The sequence below is a fragment of the Protopterus annectens genome, chromosome 3.part1, assembly GCF_019279795.1.
Source record: "Protopterus annectens isolate FY-2018-M chromosome 3.part1, PAN1.0, whole genome shotgun sequence".
NCBI lineage: Eukaryota > Metazoa > Chordata > Ceratodontiformes > Protopteridae > Protopterus > Protopterus annectens.
In genome coordinates, this window is record NC_056732.1 from 1,587,718,244 (window position 1) to 1,587,743,193 (window position 24,950).

General features: G+C 36.7%; 1 protein-coding gene across 1 annotated transcript in view; it reads left to right on the forward strand.

The window, feature by feature from the left end:
- The window catches only part of LOC122797819 (vomeronasal type-2 receptor 26-like), a 284,632-nt gene that overhangs the window by 51,437 nt on the left and 208,245 nt on the right, over nt 1–24,950 (forward strand). Inside the window, exon 3 of the mRNA XM_044066342.1 lies at nt 18,753–18,876. Coding sequence (XP_043922277.1) covers nt 18,753–18,876 — 124 coding nt within the window. The remainder of the gene's footprint in view (nt 1–18,752; nt 18,877–24,950) is intronic.

Here is a 24,950-nt window from a genome sequence, read left to right on the forward strand (position 1 = left end):
TGCTCTGACCACAACGCTATTGCTGTGCTGCTTCAATTGCTATATCTTCCTTGTTATCCTCTTCAGCCTTTTATGCTGCTTTAACCATAGCTAAGCGACGGGCACACCCGCGCAACTACAGTTAGCTGTACTCTGTGTTTTAGAAGTAAATACAGGGGTTACTTCTTTTTATTTTTATGTCTTGTTGCTGTTGTAGACATGGGGGACTGTTGGTGGGGATATGCAGACACCTATGAGTAGTCTCGCTCATTTATTTACATTTTCTGCTGTTCTACTTTGCAGAGGTGTGTTTATTCTGAGGGCTCTGCTCTCAGACATGCCCCCTGCACTCGTCCATGCTGCGTGTAGGATTAGGAAGTCAGGCAGCACGCCTTCATTAATATGCTTAGCATGCTGCTGTCCTCCTCCTAAACCGCCGCTTCCGTGCAGCACTAGACTAGTCCAGAATGGGAGATTGGTGAATCCGGGGGACAGAAGAAAATATAATGAACATTTGGAAAAGAAAGCAAGAACAAAGAACTGAGATTTTGGGAGCAGATGATAAAAGGGGATGGGGTAATAAAATAGGATGAAGCTAGATAAACATATGGGTTATTGAACTTAGATCAACTTCATATATACAGGCCTAATGTTAGGGTTGAAAGAAAGTATGTGGAGGCTGGCTAGTAAATTTGTTAAAACCATAAATAGTAGAGTTTATAAGTGAGGCCAGAACAGAAATGGCAGACAGGAAAACAACAATATTTCTGGCATATTAGAACTGAGAAAACAATACAGTTTACATTTAAAAATGGCATGGAGTGAAAGATGAAATAAAATATTAAAGATGAACAAATGGGGTTGTATCTTAACCCCATATATAAAACTAAATACAATTTGCACTTTTTGCAAGGAAATATTTGCAGAAATATTTTTATACCCCATATAGCTTGAAAAAACTGTCCCCACAGACAAGAGACATATGGGTGCTAATTTGTCTAAACATGGGCTAAACTCTTGGCTAAGCTTATAAGGACCTCAGGGCCAATAGCCTAGTAACCTCCTATGATCCTATGATCCCATGTTGGGTTTGTTAATGTACAAGGTTGCCACATGCTAAATCTTATTCTTGGAAAAGAATTTAAGCTCCACATAGAGACATTCTTATTGAGGTTGTGTAAAATAACATGTATTAAGGAGATGAAAGCATTGCTGTAATTAGTGTGGCTAAGAAAGCCCCAACTAGAAAATGGAAAACCAAAGACATAACCATCAACAACAGAGGTAAAAAATATGATTACAGAGATTAAAAATATGAAACCAAGAGCTATTTGATATCAGAAACAGAACTCCTGAGTACAAAATGGTCTGTATGAGATTATATAATGAAAATTGAGATTGGCATTGAGCAAAGTACCCTAGATGCACATTTAGTTAATAAAGAAGACTGTGATACAATGTATGAAGCCACTGGTCCAATTGTTAAGGTTTGTAATATAGTGCAAATAAAACAATATGACCACTAAGTAATTTCTGTTCTCAAATTATGTTGTAAATAGTTAACCTGAGTACCAAAATGTATTTGTTTAAGCAGCAATGTCATATTAACTTTGATTTTACAATTAGATAGCCCTTCCATGTTATACTGCAATCCAACTCCAGTCTGACGTGTACTATCTTCATCACTGGCTACTCCAACCCAATCTCCATTTAAACCCTTCTAAAGCCAAACCTATGCTATTTGGCACAGAGTAAAGACTTTTCAAATTCCAAATACCTTAGCCATGTAAACCTATGCCCCACAAGTAGTCAAACTAAAAAAAAAAACCTCATACAATGTATGACAATCATCCCAAACTGCACCATCTGTATCCATTCCAAGATCCTATCTCCTTTCTATTAGTCACATCTTCTCCATTCGTGCACCCTCACTCTGGGAATCCCTACCCCAAACCTTAGAGAAAACTCCCAACTTTCCACATTTAGAAAATATCCTATCTCTCATCTCCATCTTCAAGCCAAATGGTCATATCTCTAAGCAAGAATCATTACTTAACTCCCTTTCATATATCCAACCTCAATCTCACACTTCATTCTTTTCAATTTATATTCTTAGCTGCTTGCTCAATTTGCATGCAGTTCCATTCTCTACCCCTTCCCTTAATACTTTATTAAAATTGTCAACCAATCAATCCGCATAGTGACTAAATACCTCTGTAAAACATCCTGTATTGAATTAAGACAAAGTACAAATCTCTGTCATTTGTATATATGGCTTTCATTGATATTGTATTACTTTTCCTTTGTAAAGCTGTCCTGTTCACCATGCATGGAGATTACACTTTGTGTAAAAATGAAAATGTGGCAATCAATAAAGTGTTGGATTATTTAAAAAAATGTGTAAAGTGCTCACTTTATCCCAGACTGTGCACCCTGTTATCATTACACACTGTTTACTTTTTGTCTGTTTTTCATGGCCTGTATTCACTGTAATGTTTTAATGTGATGGTTTGGCTTAGGACCTCAGTTGAGGTCATAGCAAGCCATTCCCCATATTTGTAAAGTCCAAAAAAACCCTGTCTGAAGACCAACCCTGGGATTCTAAAAAATTAGCCATATTGCAGTAAGTGATTTTGCATGATGAATTATCACATATAGGGTGTGTGGGATTCAGAGACAAACGTATACCACAAATGGCACATGCTGAACAGCAGACAAGGCCAGGGTATATGGCAGTGTTCATATAATCAGATGGTGATGAACAATAGTATTAAAATGAGTGGTGCCAAGTGTGCAAAGGAAGTGAATCAAGATGGCAGAGTGATTAAGAAATAGCTAAAGAATGCCACATGGAACTCTCACACCAGTGTTAATGAATACAGTTAAATCTGTACATTTATGCTAATGTTTGACACAGCATTACTTAATGTGTACATGCAAGAAACTGTTATTGGCACAAATGATTAACACTGGTGGATATTGTCACTCTCTGAGGTGCTGTGTTATTTGGCTGTGTTTAACATGGTATAGATTCCATGACACCGATGAGACAATGAGGATAGGGTCACAATGAAAGATCTTCTGGATATGTATCAGCTTCATCTGCTGGCCCATGGGAGTTGTAGAGTACCTATCCCAGTGGATATCAAGGTTTTGTAACTTTATGTGTAGTAGTTCAAATGACATTTCAATGACCAACTGGGGACACATTTGGGGTATCTTGGCCATCTGCGTCAAAAATACTCCATCATTTTCTTTTTATTTTTTTTTATTTTATAAAGATCCTTTATTCAAGAAATTCACATACAAAAAGTCAACCATCTCATAGGCATTTCTATTCATAACTTTATCAAGTAATACAAGAAGCACCATTAACAAAAAAGTTGGCAGTGTCTAGCAGTTTTAATGATGAGTAGCTGAACCGACTATATATTACCCAACTAACATTATGATGGAATGATATGTCTCAGGATATAGGATTTGGGACCTTATTCTAATTCTTCTTCTGTAGCAGAAGACCACCCCCTCTATTTATACATTATTCATTTTTTTCTGTCTTGGCTTTACTGTTGCATTCAGTAGTTACATATCTTTGATTGTGTCCTTTAACCTAATGACTTCTGTCAACAAGGAAGTACCGCTTGATTGTCATAGCCCAATGCACACTTTCTTGGTCACTAACTATAGTAAATATAATTGTCTACATGTTCCCTTATCAAAGAGACTGCCCAGATGTAGACCTACCAGAAACAGTGCAAGTATAATTTGAGAGGGATTATCAAAGACCACATTGCAAATCTCCTGAATACCTTATTTTTATTTATTTACTTTTTATTTATTTAACATTTGTTTACTGGGAAAGTCCGACTTGGAAAGAAGCCAATTTTCAGCAGAAACCTGGAGAGAAACACCCCAGATGCATGTCTTTGTAACATGGAAGAAACTGGAGCACCTGGAGGAAACCCACACAAATGCAGAGAAAACATGCAGACTTCGCACAGAAGGCACTCTAGCCAAAAATCAAACCAGGGAACTTCTTGCTGTGAGGCGACAATGCTACCACTGCACCACTGTGCCATCTGTTGTTAAAGTCCTCTAGGGATGGACAGTCCCAGAAAATACAATCTAGTCTCCCAGTACACCCATAAAGCATCTCTAGCATTTAGAAGATGTTCTCAGATATATTCTGTGTGCCCTCACTGGTGTATAACATTTTTAAATAAAGATTGACATCCAAACAATTAAAATTTCCTGGCTTGGTTACATATTTGGGAACTTATATGGTTCTTGACCACTGCTGTCATACAAGTCCTGACTATTTAATTGAACTAATTTTCAAATTTGTGATAAGAAATACAGGTTATACCACTAAAATGCTGTTCACAGTAGTTTGGTATCCCTGTTTTATTTAACTCACTCAACAGCCACTCCCCAAATTCCTTACTTAGGACAAAGTAGTCAGAATGAAGAGGTGATAAAATCAGCAAGCAAAGGAGAGTAATATTGCTGGAATTGCATTATTCCTCATTTATTGGTGAATATCTTCATGAGGCGAACCATATTTTTGCAAAAAAAATCTCACCAAGATGTCACTGATATGTAGACTGTATTTTATACCGCACATATCATGGATAGAAGTGCATTCAAAAATAAAAAAGACAGCTAGACTCACAAGTCCAAGGATAAAAAAGTGGCCAATATGGTAGGTACACTGGTGCCAGAACTGGAAAAAATGACAGTGTAGAATCCTCAAGACATGGAAACATTCCTACAATGGGGTTAGGCCAGGCTCAGGAGGAGAACGGTCCCTCTGTTGTAGAAGGAAGTAGTAGTCCGTAAAAATCACAAAAACTGACAGGCCCAAAAAGAGCATAAAGATGACAGAGTGGACTATTGAGGATAAGAAAGAAATTATGTATTGTTGCTATTATGCAAGAAGCCCAGAAATTCTGGATAGAAAATATACAAAAAGATTAAGAGAAAAAATAGAGGAAAGAAAAATACTCACACAAGAAAATCTATGAAAAGATTCAAATGCAAAATTGTGTTCAGTAATACAAATGATTCATGAAAAGCATTATTTATGTATTTACGTATTTATTTATTTATTGACATTTGATTACCAGGAAAGTCTGTCTGGGTAGGACCCCATTTTCAAAGGAGGCCTGGGAAGAAAAGCTCCAAATTATTACAAAATATTTTAAGAACAATAATTTTACAGACTTCAAAAATAAAACAAAAACATCTGCAGTTTAAATAATCATAAGAAATTAGACATCATAAAAACATTGGTTAAGAACTGATGCAAGTTATATGACAATCATTTAATATTTAGAGAAATTTTAGACAGTTTGCAGAGACATTAAAAGTAAGTTAGTCTAATACAAACAGGATTATACAGACCCAAAAAACGTGGGCTGTTTGGAAAAAGAAGGAAATGAGAAAATGCAAAAATATAAAGAACAAAATCTAGAGGTTTTTGAAAGGTATAAAAAGAAACATGGACATGGGAAAGAAAGAGTGATCTGATATGGTGCAATATTTATACAAAGGAGAAAGCCAAACTAATCAATACAAAAAAGCAGCTCCAAAGATACCTGAAGAGAAATATAAGCAAAGGCACCCAGACATGGAAAATTTCACAATACAAAAAATAAGATCACAAAGGAGGACTGTAGAATAGAAGATTAGTAATGTAGAACTTAAAAAATAGAAGATGAAATTATATAATACCTGTAAAGGGAAGGGTTTAGTGGAGAAAGCCTCACAGATTATGTCACAGCATGATTGAGCAATGAGTCACCAAAGTAAGGAGAAACAGGTGAAATGGGAGACATCTGAAAAATAAATATAGACATGGGAAAGAAAAATAGATTTAATATGGTGCAATGTTTATGCAAAGGAGAAAGAAAATCTAATCAATACAAAAAAGCAGCACCAAAGATATTTGAAGAGAAATACAGACAAAGGCAAATGGATATGGACAATTTTACAATAAAAGAAATAAGAAAACAAAGGGGGACGTAGAACAGAGGATTAGTAATGGCAAAATTAAAGAACTACAAACCGAAGTTGTGGATTACCTGGGAAGTGAAGGATTTATTGTAGAAAATCTAACTCTGGTAACATCACAGCATGAGAAAGCAATGAGTCCCCAAATGAAGGAGAAATTGGTGGAGCAGGAAGCATCTGATCAGTTGCTATATGAAGATACTTTGGAGCCTTCAGTAGGAAACCAGTACAAAAGGTCAGTTGAAGTTGTACAGCAAGGGAAGGAAAAGGAAATGATGGCAACTCTGACGCAGTCAATGTTGTGGGGTGATAGGCCAGTGAGTTCCCATATGAAAGAACAATGGCTGACACAGGATGAAGTTGAAGAGAATATGTCATAGGAAGTTGTTTTGGAACTTTCTGTAGAATGCCCGCAAGAAGTGGAGAACAAAGAATATGCCCTTAGTTTACAAGAAAATTATCTAAGGTAAGAGTTGCTTGATTTAATAGAGATGGCTAGACATATTAAGATCAATGAAAGAAATATATTACAGAAAGTCAATAAGAACTAAAATGTTAGAAGTTTGATAAAAAAAATTAATATGATAATCAAGACTGTTCACAGAAATTCACATGCTATAACAGATGTAAACAGGATATATTACTGTGCAGCTAAATCAATAGTAAATAAAGTCTTAACCACAAAAAACAGGGCAGTAAGAGAGAGAGGAAGGAAAGAAACCAAATGCCCTAATGGAAGTACACATTGGTTTACAAAGTCCATTGAACATGTTGAAGAAACAGTCTAATGCAGGTTTTGTAAAACAGAATTGGAAACAGTCACACATTTTGTTACTGAATGTGATACACTAATGGCAGAAGGCCTGTATACTGAAAGGCATAATAATGTAGCAAGACTATTGAATTGGGGATTTTGCAAACATTACAATATTGAAGTAGAAGAATATCACATGGGATCACCCATTACCAACAGTTCAAAAAATAGATGCGAGAAAACCAGATATAGTAGTCCTTGAAAAGAAGACAACAGTTACATTGGTCCCTGAAAATGCTACACCCAATGATTTCAAGTGTCTTATGTACAGAGAGACACAAAGTCATAAAATACCAGGATTTGCAGGCAGAAGTAAGGGCAATGTGGAAGAAGGATACCCAGACAGTTCCAATAGGAGTAGGAGCAATGGGTTTCATAAAAAGGAATGCATAGTCGTATTTAAATATGCTACTGATACATGTATGAATTGCAGAAGGAGTCAGTTCTGGGCACATTGCGGGTGTTGCAAAGAGCACTTTGGGCTAACATCAAAGATTGAAATAATACTAATTTCAGGAACATTAATTATACTTTCACTTAGGAATGGGGTCCATTCCATTGGTATTAGAAACCCAAAAGACTTGGAAAAATAAAACTGGGACAGAGTAGGATTATTGGATCAGCTGGATAAGAAAAGTAGAAAAATGCTTAATGTTTATCAAATGATATATAAAATTAGTGTATACCAAGATTATATGTATTCCTGATTGTGAAGGATGTATGGGCCTCCTTGAAATTCATTATATATATATATATATATATATATATATATATATATATATATATATATATCTACAGTTGTGAGACTGCTCACATATCTGATGACGTCATCAGATCCAAGAACACTGAAAGTTTTCAGACATGAGGAGAGGAAATCTAAGATGACCTCTCTGCTTGGTTTATCAGAAGCATTCCTGAGTCAAGTGAAAGTGGAAATCAAACCAGAAGTAAACAAAAATCAGATAGCAACTGAATGTGCAAAAAAATGTAAGAAAAAAGATCAGATAAGAATGAAAGACATGTGGAAAAAACATAAATATAATGATAAATATAGAGATCTCCTGGAACAACCTCATGTTGTTCAGGATTTGACACAGGATTGGTTAAGGAGAGGTGAGATGAAAGCAAAAGATGAAAGGTTCATTGTGGCAGCCCAGGATAGTGGACTACATACACATTTGTTTACAAAGCACATTGAACATGTGGGAGAAACAGACAAATGTAGAGTCTATAAAAAAAGAATTGGAAACAGTTGTTCATCTTGTTGCTGGGTGTGATACATGCATGGCAGGGGGCATGTACACTGAAAGGCACAATAATATGGCAAGACCATTCCACTGGGGACTATGCAAACATTGCAATATTGACATAGCTGAGGAAGCATTAGAAACATGATCAACAAAGCATTATAGAGAATGATGAAGTGTACACCCCATGGGCTCATCCATTACCAACAGTTTAAAAAATAGAAGCAAAAAAACAGAGATAGTATTCCATGAAAAAAGAAGAAAGTAGAATTGATCATTGAAATTGCTACACCCAATGATTACCGTGTCTTAAGTACAGAAAGACATGAGGTCATAAAATATGATTTGCAGGCAGAAATGAGGACAATGTAGAAGAAAGATACTGAGACAGTTCCAATAGTGGTAGGAGCAATGGGTCCCATAAAAAAGAATTTACAGTCATATTTAGATATGCTACCGATACATGTAACTCCATATGAATTGCAGAAGGAGTCAGTTCTGTGTACATTGTGGTTGCTATGAAGACCACTTTTGGTTAACTTCAAAGATAGAAACAATACTAATTTCCTGACTTTTAATTATATCCTTGTTTAGGAATGGCATCCATTCCCATCATGGCATTGGAAAACCAAAAGACTTGGAGAAATTAAGCTGCGGGACAAAGAGGATCACCAGTCAAATGCGCTGAGAGTCTCATAGCACATCTGACTTGGTGCACAGCCCTGTCCTTTATCACAACCTGAAATTATTAGGGCAAATACTATACTCTACCATCTCCTAAAAATAGCATTGCCTGCTCCTCAATTGATTAAGTAAAACCAACAACTCTGAATTATTCTCATCTGGTGAAATCGCTCCCTGGAAAAGTTTTAACCATCCTGTCATCAAATAGGTCCAAATCTGTATAATGTCCCCTGATGTCCTATATTCTTGGCCTAGGTGTGCCCCAGATATATTTTTTTAATTATTCTACTCAGTTTCTGAAACCAATCTATCAAGAGGTAGTTGTCCATAATATTCTACCAAAGGCAAAATATACTAGTTCACTGCCTGAATTCTTTGGGCCTATCTGGTTCTATGCTGCTCCATGCTTCAATCAACTCCTCACAACACTGGATAGATGTTGGAATGCTACATGACCATGGACAATGTCCATTACCAGGTGTGACACTGCCATGGCTATCATGATCCAAGGAGCATCCTTTCCTTGCAAAATTCACCTCCACAACCGATGTAGCCATGGAGGTGCTTGTACTGCATAAATATGGCCTTCTCCATCCATACCCAAAATGGCAACCATTTGCAGAGGTAGAGGTGGAACAGCTTTGTGGATGATGCCTGACACACAGCAGGTGAGCATAAGAGGACATAGTATGTTTTAGTATTTGATTTATATGGTATACATTCTAGTATGTGATTTAGTTGGTCAGAACTATCACACACATGGGAAATGCACTCCCAGAGGTCATCTTGCACACCCTGCAATTAGCCTTACTAGCTCTGCAATGGCTGTGGTGGTACTAATCTGTGTTTCCATGATATCCATAGATGTACATTGGGTCACAGCCACTGACATAGCAATGTCAGGTGAAGGGCAATAACAATGTCTCCAATGAGCATCAGTACCCACCCCCCTGTGTGTACCGTCCATCCAATGTGGCTGCTGGCAAATTCTAACAAGTGTGCTTTTGAGGTTACCATCCTTTCTTGACTGCAAGTGTCCACAGTGACCTGTCCTTCTTGTGTAATGTGCGTCTCCTGGGAGTCTGCAGGTATAGAGGCTGTGTCCATGGTCTGTCTAGGTGTTCCAGTGGTGACATTCTCCATGTCCATCACACACATGCTGTCCTCCTTGACTCCTTCACTATTCCTGATCATCACTGCCATCATCATCAAAGGCTGGGCATCCACCAGTGTCAGGCAGTGGCAATTCCGTAACAGTGGTGTTAGACTGGGAATCAATAAGGACTATAACAAAGCACTGTATCCTGTGCAAGTATGACCCAGCACCAGAAACATATATCAATATCAGATGTAATAATTGTAGTGTTTACAAACCAAACATTTGCATAACATACCTCATTCAGATGGGCCTGCATAACCTAATGCAGACAACTTTATTAAGTTGGCTGCTGAGTAGTGGAACAAGAGGAATTAATTATACTATACAGGAAGACTGCTATGTATCTGGATATTCTTGGTGCATAAAGAAGCTCTACACCAGTGTCCAGCACCATGCTGTGGGAACTTGTGGCAGTGTCACTATCACTGCCGGAGGCCAGAAACCTCTCTGTGTCCATAGGGGATGAATCAACTGGCTGCCCACCTCCTGTCAACCTACTTTCCCATGGACAGCTTTTTTTCTGCAGCATGTGAAATGTCAGTGGACCTGCCATTGACCATTTCATAAGCACAGTCCTGGCCAGCTGCATCATTAATGTCTACCACAAGATCTTTCCATCGATAGTCTCAGAAGGCATTGCTCTCTAGGGATGGAAAACTGTGTTATTAGCATGGTGGTTTTGAGTGCATCAGGCACTTGTCCATATACCACGCAGGTGGTTTATTTGATAGTTATATTTGTCTATCCAGGCAGTTTACCTAATGTCAGGCCCATAACAGTACTGACAAAATTAACCCACAGTCTAACATTTCCACTCACTGCAGTGACGAGTGATTCCCTCATTGTTAAAAAGTCTTAACACATATGATATAGTTAGAAGAGATACAACAAGCACATGGTTTGACACAAAACTCTCTACAAGGTCTACCTGTATGTCTTCATATGTGCTCTGTCTAATTACTGCTGGGTGTATTTCCCATGAGGCTTAGCAATCCTTCAGCACAATTGTCTTAGTCTTGTAGTACCACTTTCCCTCCCCGTTCAATAACTCTCATTAAAGTGATGTCATGACTCCTTTATTATGTAGTTAAGTAACACTACAGTTAACTGTAACCATACTTTGAAAGTGGAGGTGAAAAGTTACACATACCTTACGGAATCTGGAATCCAACACCTTTTAAACAATCAGATAATATAGTCAACCGGAATGACTTTCCACCTTGCAGCTCTTCAACTTTCCTATAGAGGGATGTGCCTTACTGCCTTCACTTACACTTATATCGCACAAGTTCATGAGTCTAGGCATTGATTAGGCAAATGAAGCTTCAACTATTGCTCTCTGAATTACTTGATTTGTGCATTGCACTGTCTGCCCAGACTTCATGTTCAGCTCTATATGGCATCCTGCACACTAATAGGAATCTGCAGGCAGCACTGTGTATGTATGGCTAACCATATGGCTCAGGGGGAATATATCCAACTCCACATCTACCTAATAGAAGTAGAGTCACTGCACTCCATGCTGTATTCATGGCATATGAACAGAGACAATGTTGCCATGTTTCTTACCTTACAGTCCAATGTATAAGTATTGGAATACAGTGCATATGTTTGACTGCTCCACCACAGGTCATACAGATGAGCTACCCCACATTGCATAGCATTTAAAAACTGGAGCATGGATGTTGTTGCAGGATACCGGTCAGATTTTTCTGACGATTTTCTGAGAAAAAACATGACTTCAAGAGGTAAGGGATGTGCATCTTGCAGGGATCAGTGGTGGTGCATGAAGGAATTAAAAATATTCCTCTACCTAATCCACTGAGTCTGTGGCTACAGACAGCAGTTAATGGAGGAGGATTATGAGGGCTCCAGTATAAAACTGAGGCCTAAATCTCTGTGGAAAAGGCTGCCACAGGCACAATGAGCATTCTATATACTGCTGAGCAAAGCTGCCATCACTATAGTGACATGAAACAACGCCAACCTGGCCTCCTTTGTCAGTGGGTTGTTTCAATTAAAGCTGCAGCACTACAGATGTACTGCAGGTAGCATTTGTCTCACCTACACATGCAAGCTGCCAATGTGTGTGTCATCCACAGATGTTGCACATTCCCATGTGTATATCCATAGGCCCAAAACAAATAGCAAAGGTTGTACTGCTACACAGAAGGAGGATAGAGCACCTTTTAAAGCACATAGGTGAGCTCACCTGCTTCATACAGTACAACACAGGTTCAAATACTGATACTGCTGTGAACACGTATCTCTGTTACAGTAAGACCTGTGAATCTGTTGACATATAGCTGTACTCTGACACTGTAGATTTTGTTCACTACTGACAATTCTGTGCTAAGTTCCTTATTCAATGGCAGCTGAATGACTGTTTGATGTTATTCTTGTGTTTGTAAAGCAGGCTTCAGTGGGATTGTTCAAGTAGCTCAGCACATTATGGCACTGCTCCTTGATGATGCATGTAGGTGTGATTCTGTCCTTGGTTGTGTATCCTGCTATCATTAGTATTTTGGTATAGGTGTTTGTTGAGTTTTGAGTATATTACCTATGATGCTATGAGAAAAACAATGTGTATGAGTTGTATTTTTTCATTGTAACTGTACTTCTCTTTCTCCCACCCTCTTTCACATTGTCCTTTGTATTACATACGTTTATTTTCTTTTTATTATTATTATTTTGTTTTTTCCATTTTTTACAGTTATATGGAGTAACATCAAGACTTGCACCAGCAAAGGCTGTCAGGCCTTCCCAAATGGCACCACTAATCCATCCATCTGTGGATTGGCCTGCCAGGGTTACCACCTCACTTCAAACATTAGCTGTGGTGGACACATCAGCCAGATGTGCACTAGAAATTGGGGCAGTTGTATCCCAAGGTAGCAGTGGCAGTGGGTGTGACACCTTTGTAACATACAGGCAGTTGACTGACATTGCTAGGGAGTTGATTGACCAATGGTTAGATGCCTGTATTAGCCAAGCAGAGATCATCCTGCAGTGTTTAATTGAGTCACATTCCTGTCCTGCACTTGCTCCTTCACCTGAGCCAGTTCCCAGTGGTGAGGGAGCATAGGGTGGTGTGAAAGCTCCCCTTGTGCCATAGCCATCAGGAATGTCAGCTACGCAACCCTAACCTAACACCCATAATGCTGTTACCCTCTCTTTATGTCTTTGCCCACCTTTATTTGTTGTTATATCCTGCCAGTCATCATTGCCTGTCCTCTGTTTGCCTGATGTCTCCTTCCCCATTGTGGTCCCCTTTCGTCATTATTTAAGCATCTCCCCTGTCAGTCCTGTCTGTGTTCTATGTCCACGTGACCCCTGCCACCTACCATAACCCTGTTATTGTCCTCTTACTTCCATTCCTACCTTCCTCCACTTACCTTGTTCTCTTTATATATGTGTATCTATCTATATATATAGCTAGAGCTATCTATCCATCTGTCTATCTATCTATCTATCTATCTATCTATCTATCTATCTATAAATGGGTAACTGACCTAAAAAAATCTATCTATCTATCTATCTATCTATCTATCTATCTATCTATCTATCTATCTATCTATAAATGGGTAACTGACCTAAAAAAAAAAAATTATCACACATTGTCTGCATCTGCCCTAGTTTTTCCTTACATTTTCACCTTATGTCATATCCTCTGCTTCCTCCCCCTTTTTCATTATTTCCTATATTCCAATTTCCATCCTTTAATATGGGAAAAAACTTGATGAGAACACCAGCATAATGGCCATTTAAGGTTTCTACATAACGTATTGCCATTTATTTGCACATGCAATCATTCAGAGCCTCTGGGAGTCACAAACACAACCAACATTCTCTGTTTTATCTCATCTTTCCCTGTAGCCACACCTCAGTCATATGTGCTGTTAACACAGACCCCCACTGCAGCTATGACTGGGATATTTTATAGGGTCCCCATCTCACACTGATTTCCTCCTCTGTTAATTGTTAATGGTGTCTGAGCCTCATCACACAAACAAGGTAAACAGTAGTCATCTGGCTATGATATCACCCACTGTGTTTCTGAATCACAGGGCAAGCCTCTCAATCCTTTTGAAGGTATATAGTTTTTTGAATCATGTCTTTTTACAGCCATCCTCATCTTCATTGTAAGACTCATTTACCCAAGAATTTGCTCCACTATGTATTCTGACCATCAAATGATTGTTCCTTGTTCCCAAAGGATGGTTATTAAATGAGATGTCTAAAGTTAGTTCAAGTAATGTATGCTTTGAGGCCATGAATACCCATATCACCTCACCCCTATATATTCTATACTGTGGTGAATAAAGCTTTGATGCACTCAGTGACCTTTCGTAACTCAGTTTTCTAACTGACCACATATGTTAGTAAAATGCCTCTGCACTCTGTCTTAGCTATTGATTTCATTAGTATCATATAATTATCATCCCACTCCATATCCCAATAAAGCTCTAGTTATAGTTGTAAAAAAGAGATACCAAAACATCAGCCTTTTTTGAGAAATATGGAATTCTGAATAACAGATATGCATTTATGCCAACTCTGTTATGATTTAAGATGTGTTAGCTAGCTGTTGTTGTTGTGGTGCATTACATTTGGGAGTTGTGCAGGAAAATTGTACTTTTTATGAAAATCTGCCAAACTATGTCTGCATGTGCCTTTAGACATCTCTTGGATTTCTGATTGTGATACCTCCATTGAGATGGACATGGACATTTGGGGTTGATGGTTAGGATGACCCATGACAACACTATCCAAAGTGTACAGAGTGATAATATATGGATGACTAGTTTGAGAAACAGAGCACACACTACTGATATCAGTGCATTCTTTCAGCCATGCAGTGTGCTACTATATGTTGCAGTGTGATTAGCTCTGTAACACAGTGACACATGATGCAATATGACTGTTGTGTAGTACAGGGATCTGTTTGTATATTGCATTCCTGTGCACTGGCTGTACAATCCATGCTGGAGATTGCACTGCAGGCCAAGATTAAAAAATTGTATTCTATACTGCATATAACATTATGCATATTAATAGCACTATGTTCATTTGTGGTCTGGCAATGCTAATTTGCATCAAAACTGCATATATGACATGTAATGCTAGTCTACAAGTTTGAACAATGCAGTTTAAGAAATTTTGGCCCTTATCACCCATGCATACAAACTGGCATGCATGTGCATATCATTAGGAAAGTGGGTTATCTTTTCTGGAGATCAGTGATTGGCTGTAGGCAGTTCATGCAATGTCAAGGGTGGGTTGACAATGCTGGTTGAGATGTAATGTTTGTTTGCACAGTAGGGCTGCTGTAAACTGCACCTTGATAATGTCTGTATTTATACATCTTTCTGAATGTTGTGATCTTTAAGTGTCTACTTATGTTGTTCAGCGTGATGTGCTAAGAAACAGTTTAGCTTTTCACGTCGATTAGCTCAGTTTCTGTAGATTTTGCTTTTGTTACTACATGCAGTATGCTGCCTCATGCTTACTCCATAAATATGTTGTTCCTCTGTTTGCAAATTATGGCCAACAGGACTATTCTACTAACTCACTTCATGTGCACATCTGTTGTGTCATTGGTTTGTTCCAGGTATATGGCAATCCTTCTCAACATGATCTGCATTTCATATGACTGAGAATTGTGTGGAACTCCACTATAAGATTTAGTCATATATATCTGTCTATGCTGAGACTGAAATAGGTCCATTTGTATCAATGCCTACACCAGTTAATACTGTAGGTCCATTTGTATCAATGCCCTACACTACTTAATAGGTCCAGTGGATCAATGCCCTACAGCAGTTACCAAATTGAATAAATAAATAAATGAATGAATGAATGGATAAATAAATTAATAAATAAAATGCCAGTCCTATACATTGAGAACTGTGTTTGTGAATACCACTATTTATACAGAAGCATCAGTAAATTGAATAAAACTATTAAAGCATTACTTTTTAAGTTTAATGCAAGGCATAATTCTTTGATGTGCACTACAACCCATAATTTAAGCTTAATCTGACAGCTAGGCTTAGCCCTAAGTAGTTTGCTGTCTCCATCACCATGCATAATACTATATGAGACAGACTTAGGCACAACAAATCTGAGCTCATGAATGCCTTGAGCTGAGCAAATGTGCTGCCAAATATTTAGTTTCTCACATTTAATATTCCTTCAGTACTTATATATTCTTCTGCAATGTGAAGTTCTTACCTGGTGCAGAGGTCACAGCATGAGGAAACTGCAAAATAAAAGATATTTTTTTCTACTGCAAGTAAAAAGTGACCCAAAGGTATAGTTATTCCCAATAACTGGGTATGTAAAAGGTCACTTGTGAACAGATTGTGCGCAAGTCCCACAGGTGAATATACCAGTAGGATAAGGAGGCCTTAACTGTATCTTAAAACATTCTATAATGAACCAAACTGCTGTTTAGTATAGTTGGATTAATATATGCCATGTGGGACAGCTTATCCACTGGATTCCAAATATTCCTAGCAGATGATAACACCAGCAACTTCTTTTTTTTTCTGTTATGCTAAAATTACCATCTGTTTGCATTTATATGAGGGAGGGGTTCCAGGCACAGAAGGTTATACACATGCTCATGCAATCATTTAAGGTGGGTGTAGGGCTTGTTAACTTTATAGAAGTTTCTGTAGCTGTATGTTCGGCAATAGTGGGTTTTGTGCAATGGTTAAGGTCTGCACCTCATAGACACAACTACAGGGCTTGATTCTGATCACAGGTTATTAGCTAGGTTTAAAATGGCAGCAGAGCAATACAATAGCCATGCCAAGTGATGGTAGAAAACTTTCCCAAGAATTTAAGAGGTCAAAGATGGTTAAATGAGACCACAGGAATAATAGTCAGAGGTCAATGCTTGTTGGCTAAGGCCATGTTAAAATGTTTTTAAAAATGTAATGTTACACATGTTTTAATAAGTTATGAAGTATGATAGAGGGTGTTTGGTTTTTAGAAATAGATGGTTTTAGCTATAAGTGGTTTAGGTAGATTTATATTGATATATTAGTTAGAATTTTAAACAGACGTTAATATTGTAAATAGATATATGTTATCTAATAATGTGGACAAAATGTGAACAATGTTGGACAAACAGGAACACAGTGAATAGGGAACTGTAAAGGGTATTATGTGAGAGAATCCAGCATTGTATGTATGTTTGTATCTGCATTCATATCTCTATATACCTGACATAAAATGCTCCATCTCTTTAAATTGTAAATGTGATAATAACAATTTATTTAATTAATTGATTGTTAATTAAAGTAGGTGGGTTGGACAAGAGCACTATAAAATGACTCATCACCCAATGTAAAAATGTCTTGAGAAAGCCTGGGAGGGCCCGGGTGAAAGCGCTTGACTGACTTTACTTTTGGAAGCACTTGTATTTTTTAGCTGTATTGGTGAAGCTGTTTCAATTAAAGAACTTTTTACTCAACGCTTTGGTTCGTGATCCTTGCATCCTGGTCGTTTTGGATTACCAGTGGGTGTTTTTACAGAAGTGTTCTTTCGTGATTTAATAGGTTTAAAATGAAACTTCAAGGCAATTAGCCTAGTATTAACCTATTATCAGTTTCAGGTTGGAATAATGGTTAAGATGCTACCCTTGGAGTTACAAGGTACAGAGTTTGAGTCTCACCTTTAAAAAGGAAAATCGGCTAGCCTTAAAATAGCCCAGAAGGGCAGCTTGCTTAGTATTTGCCTGTAAACCATAATGTTTAATGAGATTCTCTCTGAAAGAGTGTTAGAAATATTAAGCTGACACTAAACAGCAAGCAGTGAAGTACCTAAAAGATGCACTTTTTGCATCTAAGCCACGCTGATGATTCAATTAAATGGAATGATGATGTAACTAAACAGAGATATGTGCATTTTAAAGAAATCTTTGAATGACAGAAGTCACTTGAACATTATTAAATTTTTTTTTTGCAGAAAAGCTTCATTCCTGTATATTCTGACGTGTGTGTGTGTGTGTGTGGGGGGGGGGAGTTGATCCCACAACTCTGCTTCATAATTGCTCTACCTTGCTGAAAAGAGAATTCTCTGAGATTCTGCAGTCTTAAAATTAAAATTTAACAACCACGATCATATATTTGTTCTTGCACTACACGTTGTTTACTCATTTGAGGCAAACATCTGTCAACTGCAAAACCTTTGGGTTGGACCATGTCTGATACATATGGATCATTTATGCAAGAATGCAAAATAAATATGAGCCTTCAATGGTATCTCAGCCATTAGGTCACTGGTTCACCCTATATCACACTTTCTTTTCTTTACTATCCTCTTCTATAGTGTTCTTCATTTCAAAACCTGTTCAGGGCTTTTTTTATGTGTATTACTTATCAGAAGTGAGGGCCAATATACACAGGACTTCAGTATGAGCAAGCAGGGAATGGTAATTGCTGGCACCTTAATGCCGTTGTCAGTGTCAAGCCTGATGAATGAGGTTGTTGTCAATGTGTGTGTATTATCCTTGGCAATAACTGCTATAGACGTTGCATGGAAATGTTGTCACCTTGTGGTGCAACATTTAACTAAATGATTTGCTAAATGAGGAAACTAGAAAGTTTTACTGTCAATACACATTCTTGCATAAACTGTTTAATGCAGCTTACATAGTAATAAACTTCATCCAGCAGAATTGTAGATCATATTCAGTAAGATTCCAATTGTATACTGTATGACTCTAAACATAACAGTCCCAAGCAAAGTTCTCTGATCATTTTTGAAAAGCGTCACATGTGCCTAGTGTTTCTTACCTGGTCACAAATAAGTATATATATTTAAATTGCTTTTTCATCTCCCACAGGTTCCCATTTCTGTCTGCACTGAGAGTTGTTCTCCAGGTTACCGGAAAACTTACCAGCATGGACAGCTCAAGTGTTGCTTCATCTGTATACCCTGTTCAGATGGTGAGATCTCTAACAAGACTGGTAAGTAATCATCACAAACAGTGTGAAATATGTTAAACTCAAACCAATGAAATAAAAGTAAAAGGGATTAAACAGCATTTTTACTTAGAGCCATCTACCTCCTGTTAGATGCAGTCTGATAAATCCTTCACTGTAAGTGGATACCATTCATGAGTATGTGCCCTATTTTACTATATTCATTCAATCTCAGATTAAAGTTTATCATCTCTAATGTGTTTTTCTATTGCCCATTTGGTTAACTCTTACTGGGTTATCTGCCATTACAACAACCTAATAGTAACTCAATATGATGTCACTTAATTCTTTCACTTTTAATAATCTTTAAAGTTTAGTGGTGCAAATTTATAAAGTGACCAGCTGTTCAATATTAAACTGATTTGTGATTGATTTTCACACATCAAGTGCATATTTTTTACACATCTGTCTGTATCTATCTCTGTACTATGTATATATATATATATATATATATATATATATATATATATATATATATGTATATGTATATTTTTTAAACTAGAAACTATAACACAGCTTTCTATATATGGAAAACCTAGACCGACACTATTCCATGTTTTAATATGTTTTAAAGCTATTCTTGGTTTATTAGATTACCACAAGATGGTTATCATTAGTCTTTTCCTAATCTGAGCTTTATGGGGCATTACAATTGTTGTTTGAATTAAATATAAGACTTTTGGTAATAATATAATTTTAATTAGGAATAATATATATTTAAATATAAAAACATTTTGCTCCATCTGCTTATGATTCAGTTTAGTTATTGCATTATTTGATTTATGTTTAATTTCTTTTTTTAAACTTGATGTTAGGGCTATTCCTAATAAATATAGATTTTTCATCGATACCTACATTATATTTTTCCTTTGAAAATGTTTCTATAGTTTCATTATAATTTTACATTTTGTTCTGTTACTATTAATTTTCAGTCCAGAAATATCACTAAAGTTTTAAATTTTACTCTGTTTCCTTAAAAATATTTTATATTGGTAAGTGCTTATTGTGAAATGGCACTTGTGAAGAGTAATATATTTGATGCATCTTAATTATTTATCTTAGAACCTGTTATATCTGTATTACTGCTTATAATAGTAACTAATGCTTCTAGAGGTAGAGCAAAGAGTATAAACAACAGTAGGCAACCTTGTGTTGTGTCCCTTTTAATGTTCACTGTTTCTGAAAGATAATAGCCTCTGTTGAATGGATATTTTAGGAAAATTTAAATTTTTAATAAAATAAATAGTCTCAGTTTATAGTATCACGACCATTTTCTTTGTCTAAACTAAAAATTGTCACCTCTATATTTTTAATTCTTATATAAAGTGCTAGTGTTATTATTATTTTTATATTGTTCTGGCTTATCTATTGACCGTAAATCCTACTTGATCTTCATGTAGTTACTGTGAGATTTTATTTCTTATCCTATCAGCTCATATGGAAGTAAACATCTTACATTCCACTTTTAATAGTGTGATTGAACAAAAGATGCACAATGAGTAAGATCTTTATCTGATTTTAATATAATTGTTATTATGGAATATCTCCAGGATGTTGGAATATCATTTGTATCTTAAGCATTATACATATATGTGTTATTAATTGCACAACTTTAATTGGAAATAACATAAACTTCTGAAATTAATCCATCTATCCCTGTAGCTTTAATTTCTTATCATTTCTTTGTTGCGTAGCTCTTGGTCTACAAGTATATTTTGTTTATGGCTCTTAAGTATCCTCAGATAATCTCTTATGTATATTATTGTCCAAAATGGATTGCATTTGTTCATTTTTTGACTGCATTTAATTTCTATCATTGATTTTTCATAACATATTATAACATCCTTAAGTGTATCTTTTATGTCTGTTTTACTTGAATTACTCTCTGAATGTTTAATTGTACGAATCTGAACAGATTTATTTAATATTTCTGATCACTTGACCAATTTATGTAATCATAATTTTCCACTTCTCCAATTTTCTTTTCTTTTTTTTATGATCAAGTATTTAATTATATTTTCAATTTAGGGCTTTATGTCTAAAAATATTTTTCTCATTTTTTTCACTTTTTTGATAATATCTATTTTTGTATATTTATCTACTTATTGTCCATTTCTTTGTATTTGTTTCATATCCTGTGTGTAGTTTGTCTATAGATAAAATATTTAAATGTATCCCAAAATGCATTTCTGATTCTACATTCTTTGTCATTAAATTTAAAAAAGTATTAATTTCTTTTAAGAATTATTGGTTAAATTCTTCCATTTTAGTAAGGAATATGTTAGTATTCTATACCACATCAATAGCTTATTATTATTTATTGTTAATGTAAATGTTAAAGAATTATGACCTGATATAGGACACATTATCGGAGGGGACCTGTTGGCCAGGAGATTAATTTTCTTTTAATTTAAAACAATTACCTTTTTTAGGGTGCTCTTCTTTAAAAATGCCCTTTGTGTTTGGTTGCACAGACTCAGAAGACAAAAACAGGTCGCAAACCCGTGTTGTATCTGTGCGACTGATTGCTTGCATCTTCATCTTCCACGCGAGTGTAATTTGAATTCCAAAAGAAGATTGGACTGTAGACCATGAATGGACAAGTCAGAGGTTTGTGTGTGTGTTTTTAAGTGTTTAAGAGGTGTGTGTGTGTGTGTGTGTGTGTGTGTGTGTGTGTGTGTGTGTGTGTGTGTGTAAGAAGTAGGTAGGTAGGTGTGTGTGTGTGTGTGCGTGTGTGTGCGTGTGTGTGCGTGTGTGTGTGTGTGTGTGTGTGTGTGCGTGTGTGTGTGTGTGTGTGTATGTGCATGTGTGTGTAAGAGGGAGGTAGAGGTGTATGTGTAAGAGGGAGGTGGGGTATATGAGTATGTCTGTTTGTAAGAGGGAGAGCCACACCTCTCAATTGTCCAGATTTTTGCCTTATATTTTTCATCTGTTTCTCATAAAATTGTATTTTTCTGGAAAATCACTAGCAAATCATTGACACTGAAGTCAGAAAATAATGGCAGACATTTGAGCTTTAGACTTCATATCCTTCAGAAAATTCATATTAATGCAAAAGTGTTCTATCAACTTCCTAAGTTTGTAAGATCAATATTTAAAAGGTGTCCCTATTTTTAGGCCTTTGTCCCCTCATTACTTGTGGTTTTGTCCAGATTTCTTGCTTTCTTAAGAGGTTGAGAGGTATGGGGGTATAGGAGGAAGGTAGGGGTGTATGTAGGTCATACCTCTCAACTGTACAGATTTTCACTGAATGTCCAGATTTTTCCTTATATTTTTGGTCTATTACTCATACAAAATGTATTTTTTTGACAAATCACTGGGATGATCTAAGGATTAAAGTTACTAAATAATGCCATGCATTGGAGTTTCAGCCTTCATATCCTTCAGAAAATGCATTCTAACACAAATTCTGTTATTCTAGCAACTTTCTAAAATTATAAGAGCAATATTTAAAATGTGTTCCTAGTTTTGGGCCATTGCCCCCCCCCCCCCCATTATGACAGGCTTTGTCAAGATTTCTTGTGCTAAGAGGTTGAGAGGCATGGTGTGTGTGTGTGTGTGTGTGTGTGTGTGTGTGTGTGTGTGTGCGCGTGCATGTGTGTGTGTTTGTAAGAGGGAGGTAGGTGTGTGTGTGAATTTTAAAACAGTGTTAGTAGCACAACAGATAACATACTTGCATTTTAATACAAAAAGCTGTGGGTTCTACTCTCACAGCATGCAGATGGATTGCTGATACTGTGCTGTATTTTAAAGGGGTGGAGTGCTGCAGTCCTGAATGTGTCCTGCTTTGGATGAGATGCCTAGTAACTATGAACTTGTTTTCAGTTTGCCATCCATTCCCTATTGCAATATTACCAGCTTACCATTTCTTTAATGTAACATAGTCACTTTATTCTTCAAGGACAGCAAGCACTGAATTTGTAGATGAAACACTTAAATACAAAGTTGTTTGCTAGCAGCAACCATTTCATTAGTTACAGATCTCTTTAATGTGGAATTATTCAGATGACTTCTACTTCAGCAGAGGTTATGCATATTGACTGATTTTGGTGGATTGTAATGACAGAAATTTGAGTGGCCTTTTATTGTTGAAATGTTTTGAATTGGGCAGTTTTGTCATTATTGGTTCATATGTTTTGTTGGGTCCACTTCACATGACTGAAAGCTCAAAATACTGAAATTCATTTGACTGAGTTAACAATCCCAAAAGAAAACTCATTTGACTGAATTTCAGAAGAATACTGAAAGCTTACAATGCTGAATTGCAAAATACAAAATGTTAAGCCATAGACATGGCATGTGTTTCCCTTCACCTGTGAATTGCTTAACATAACAAAAAATGTACAGATCCATGAATACCAAGCATTTCACAAATAACAGTAACATTCACAAAACCTAGGTTTACAATACCAAATAAACTGTGCAAATATCACCAATAATTCATCTCACCAAATGAAAACTATAAGAGAAAAAAATGCACACTTACACCAATTATCTCTTTCCAAAATTAAAAATTACTTACTTAACTTATTAACAGACACTGGATGATATAAAAACAAAACTAGGTGGTGGCTATGTCCCCTATGCCCCCCAATGTGGGGGGCTGTGCCCCTCACACCCCCCAAACTATATATACTAAATATGGGATTGCACTACAGTGGGGGAAAGGGCATATAACCTTTACTTACCTCAAAGTACTGTACACACTGCGATTTTGTATTTTGCAATTCAACATTGTAAGCTTTGAGTATTCTGAAATTCAGTCAAATGAGTTTTCAGTATTTTGAATATTCGGGATTGTGGACTCAGTCAAATGAATTTCAGTATTTTGAGCTTTCAGTCATGTGAAGTGGACCCATTTTGTTTCATTGCTTACTGGAAAAATGTTCAAAGCTATAAATTTAAAACATGCTTGTGATGTCCCCACTCTGGGCCAGTAATCAAGGAGCCTTAATCCTTACCACTGACACTGGAGAGGGACATTCACTTGGAATTTAAATGGATACACTCAGTATTTACAGAAGCAGACCTCTCTGCCTCAAGCAAAATTTCCCTTAAGAGAACACAGGGAATACAGTCGGCCCGGGGTCTGGATTTCTCCATATCTATCTTCCCCGAGTCCCCATTAAGGCTCTCCACTGGCACAGCTGTGTCCAGCGCTCTCTCTGCAAAACCAGTGCTTCATGTCCTTGCTCACTGTAGCTGACACACACACACACACACACACACACACACACACACACACACACACACACACACACACACACACACACACACACACACACACACACACACACACACACACACACACACACACACACACACCTGGGAAAGGCTGGCACAGATTACCCGCTCTACCAACTTTGCCCAGATAATAAGGTAGATTCATTGCCACCAGTCAGTTACTATAAGGCTCTTAAAAACATCCAATTATGATGAGTGAAGTTAATATTAATACAAATGGTAATGTTGACCAAAGAGCCAGGCTTTCAGGAGTAGCCACAGTTATCACCAAATAAATTATATGCAAATACTCTCAAAACATACATATTTTTCTAAAAGGACCAGTCACAATGAGAAGTTTAAATATACTTAATAATAAACAAGAAAGGAACATGAAAATACTAAATATCTATTTACAGTAAACACCAGAGTTTCAATCACAGGAAATATTAAAAGTAATACAGCTGTAAAGATTCACACAGTTATAGAAAAACAATACTCACTATTCTCACTATATTTTCCTGACTAATCTAAAGAGTACTACTCCCTGGTTACTTACTAGCACAAGGCAAGATGAAGTGGGTGAGTGAGCTTCCTCCTGTGTCAGGTTCCAAGAACAGACTGCTGAGTCTGTTCTTGGAACTTGACAAGAACAGACTTTTGAGTCTGACTGAGAGAGTTCTCTCTGTAATATCTAAGTATTATTGCAGAGTAAATTACAAAATGACATCACATACACCTGGTCATCTGACTTCTGGTTCCCACGCTATCACCAACACTACAAGCTGCCAGGATTTTAGCACCTACAGGTCAATCATTTTTATTATTTTTTTTAA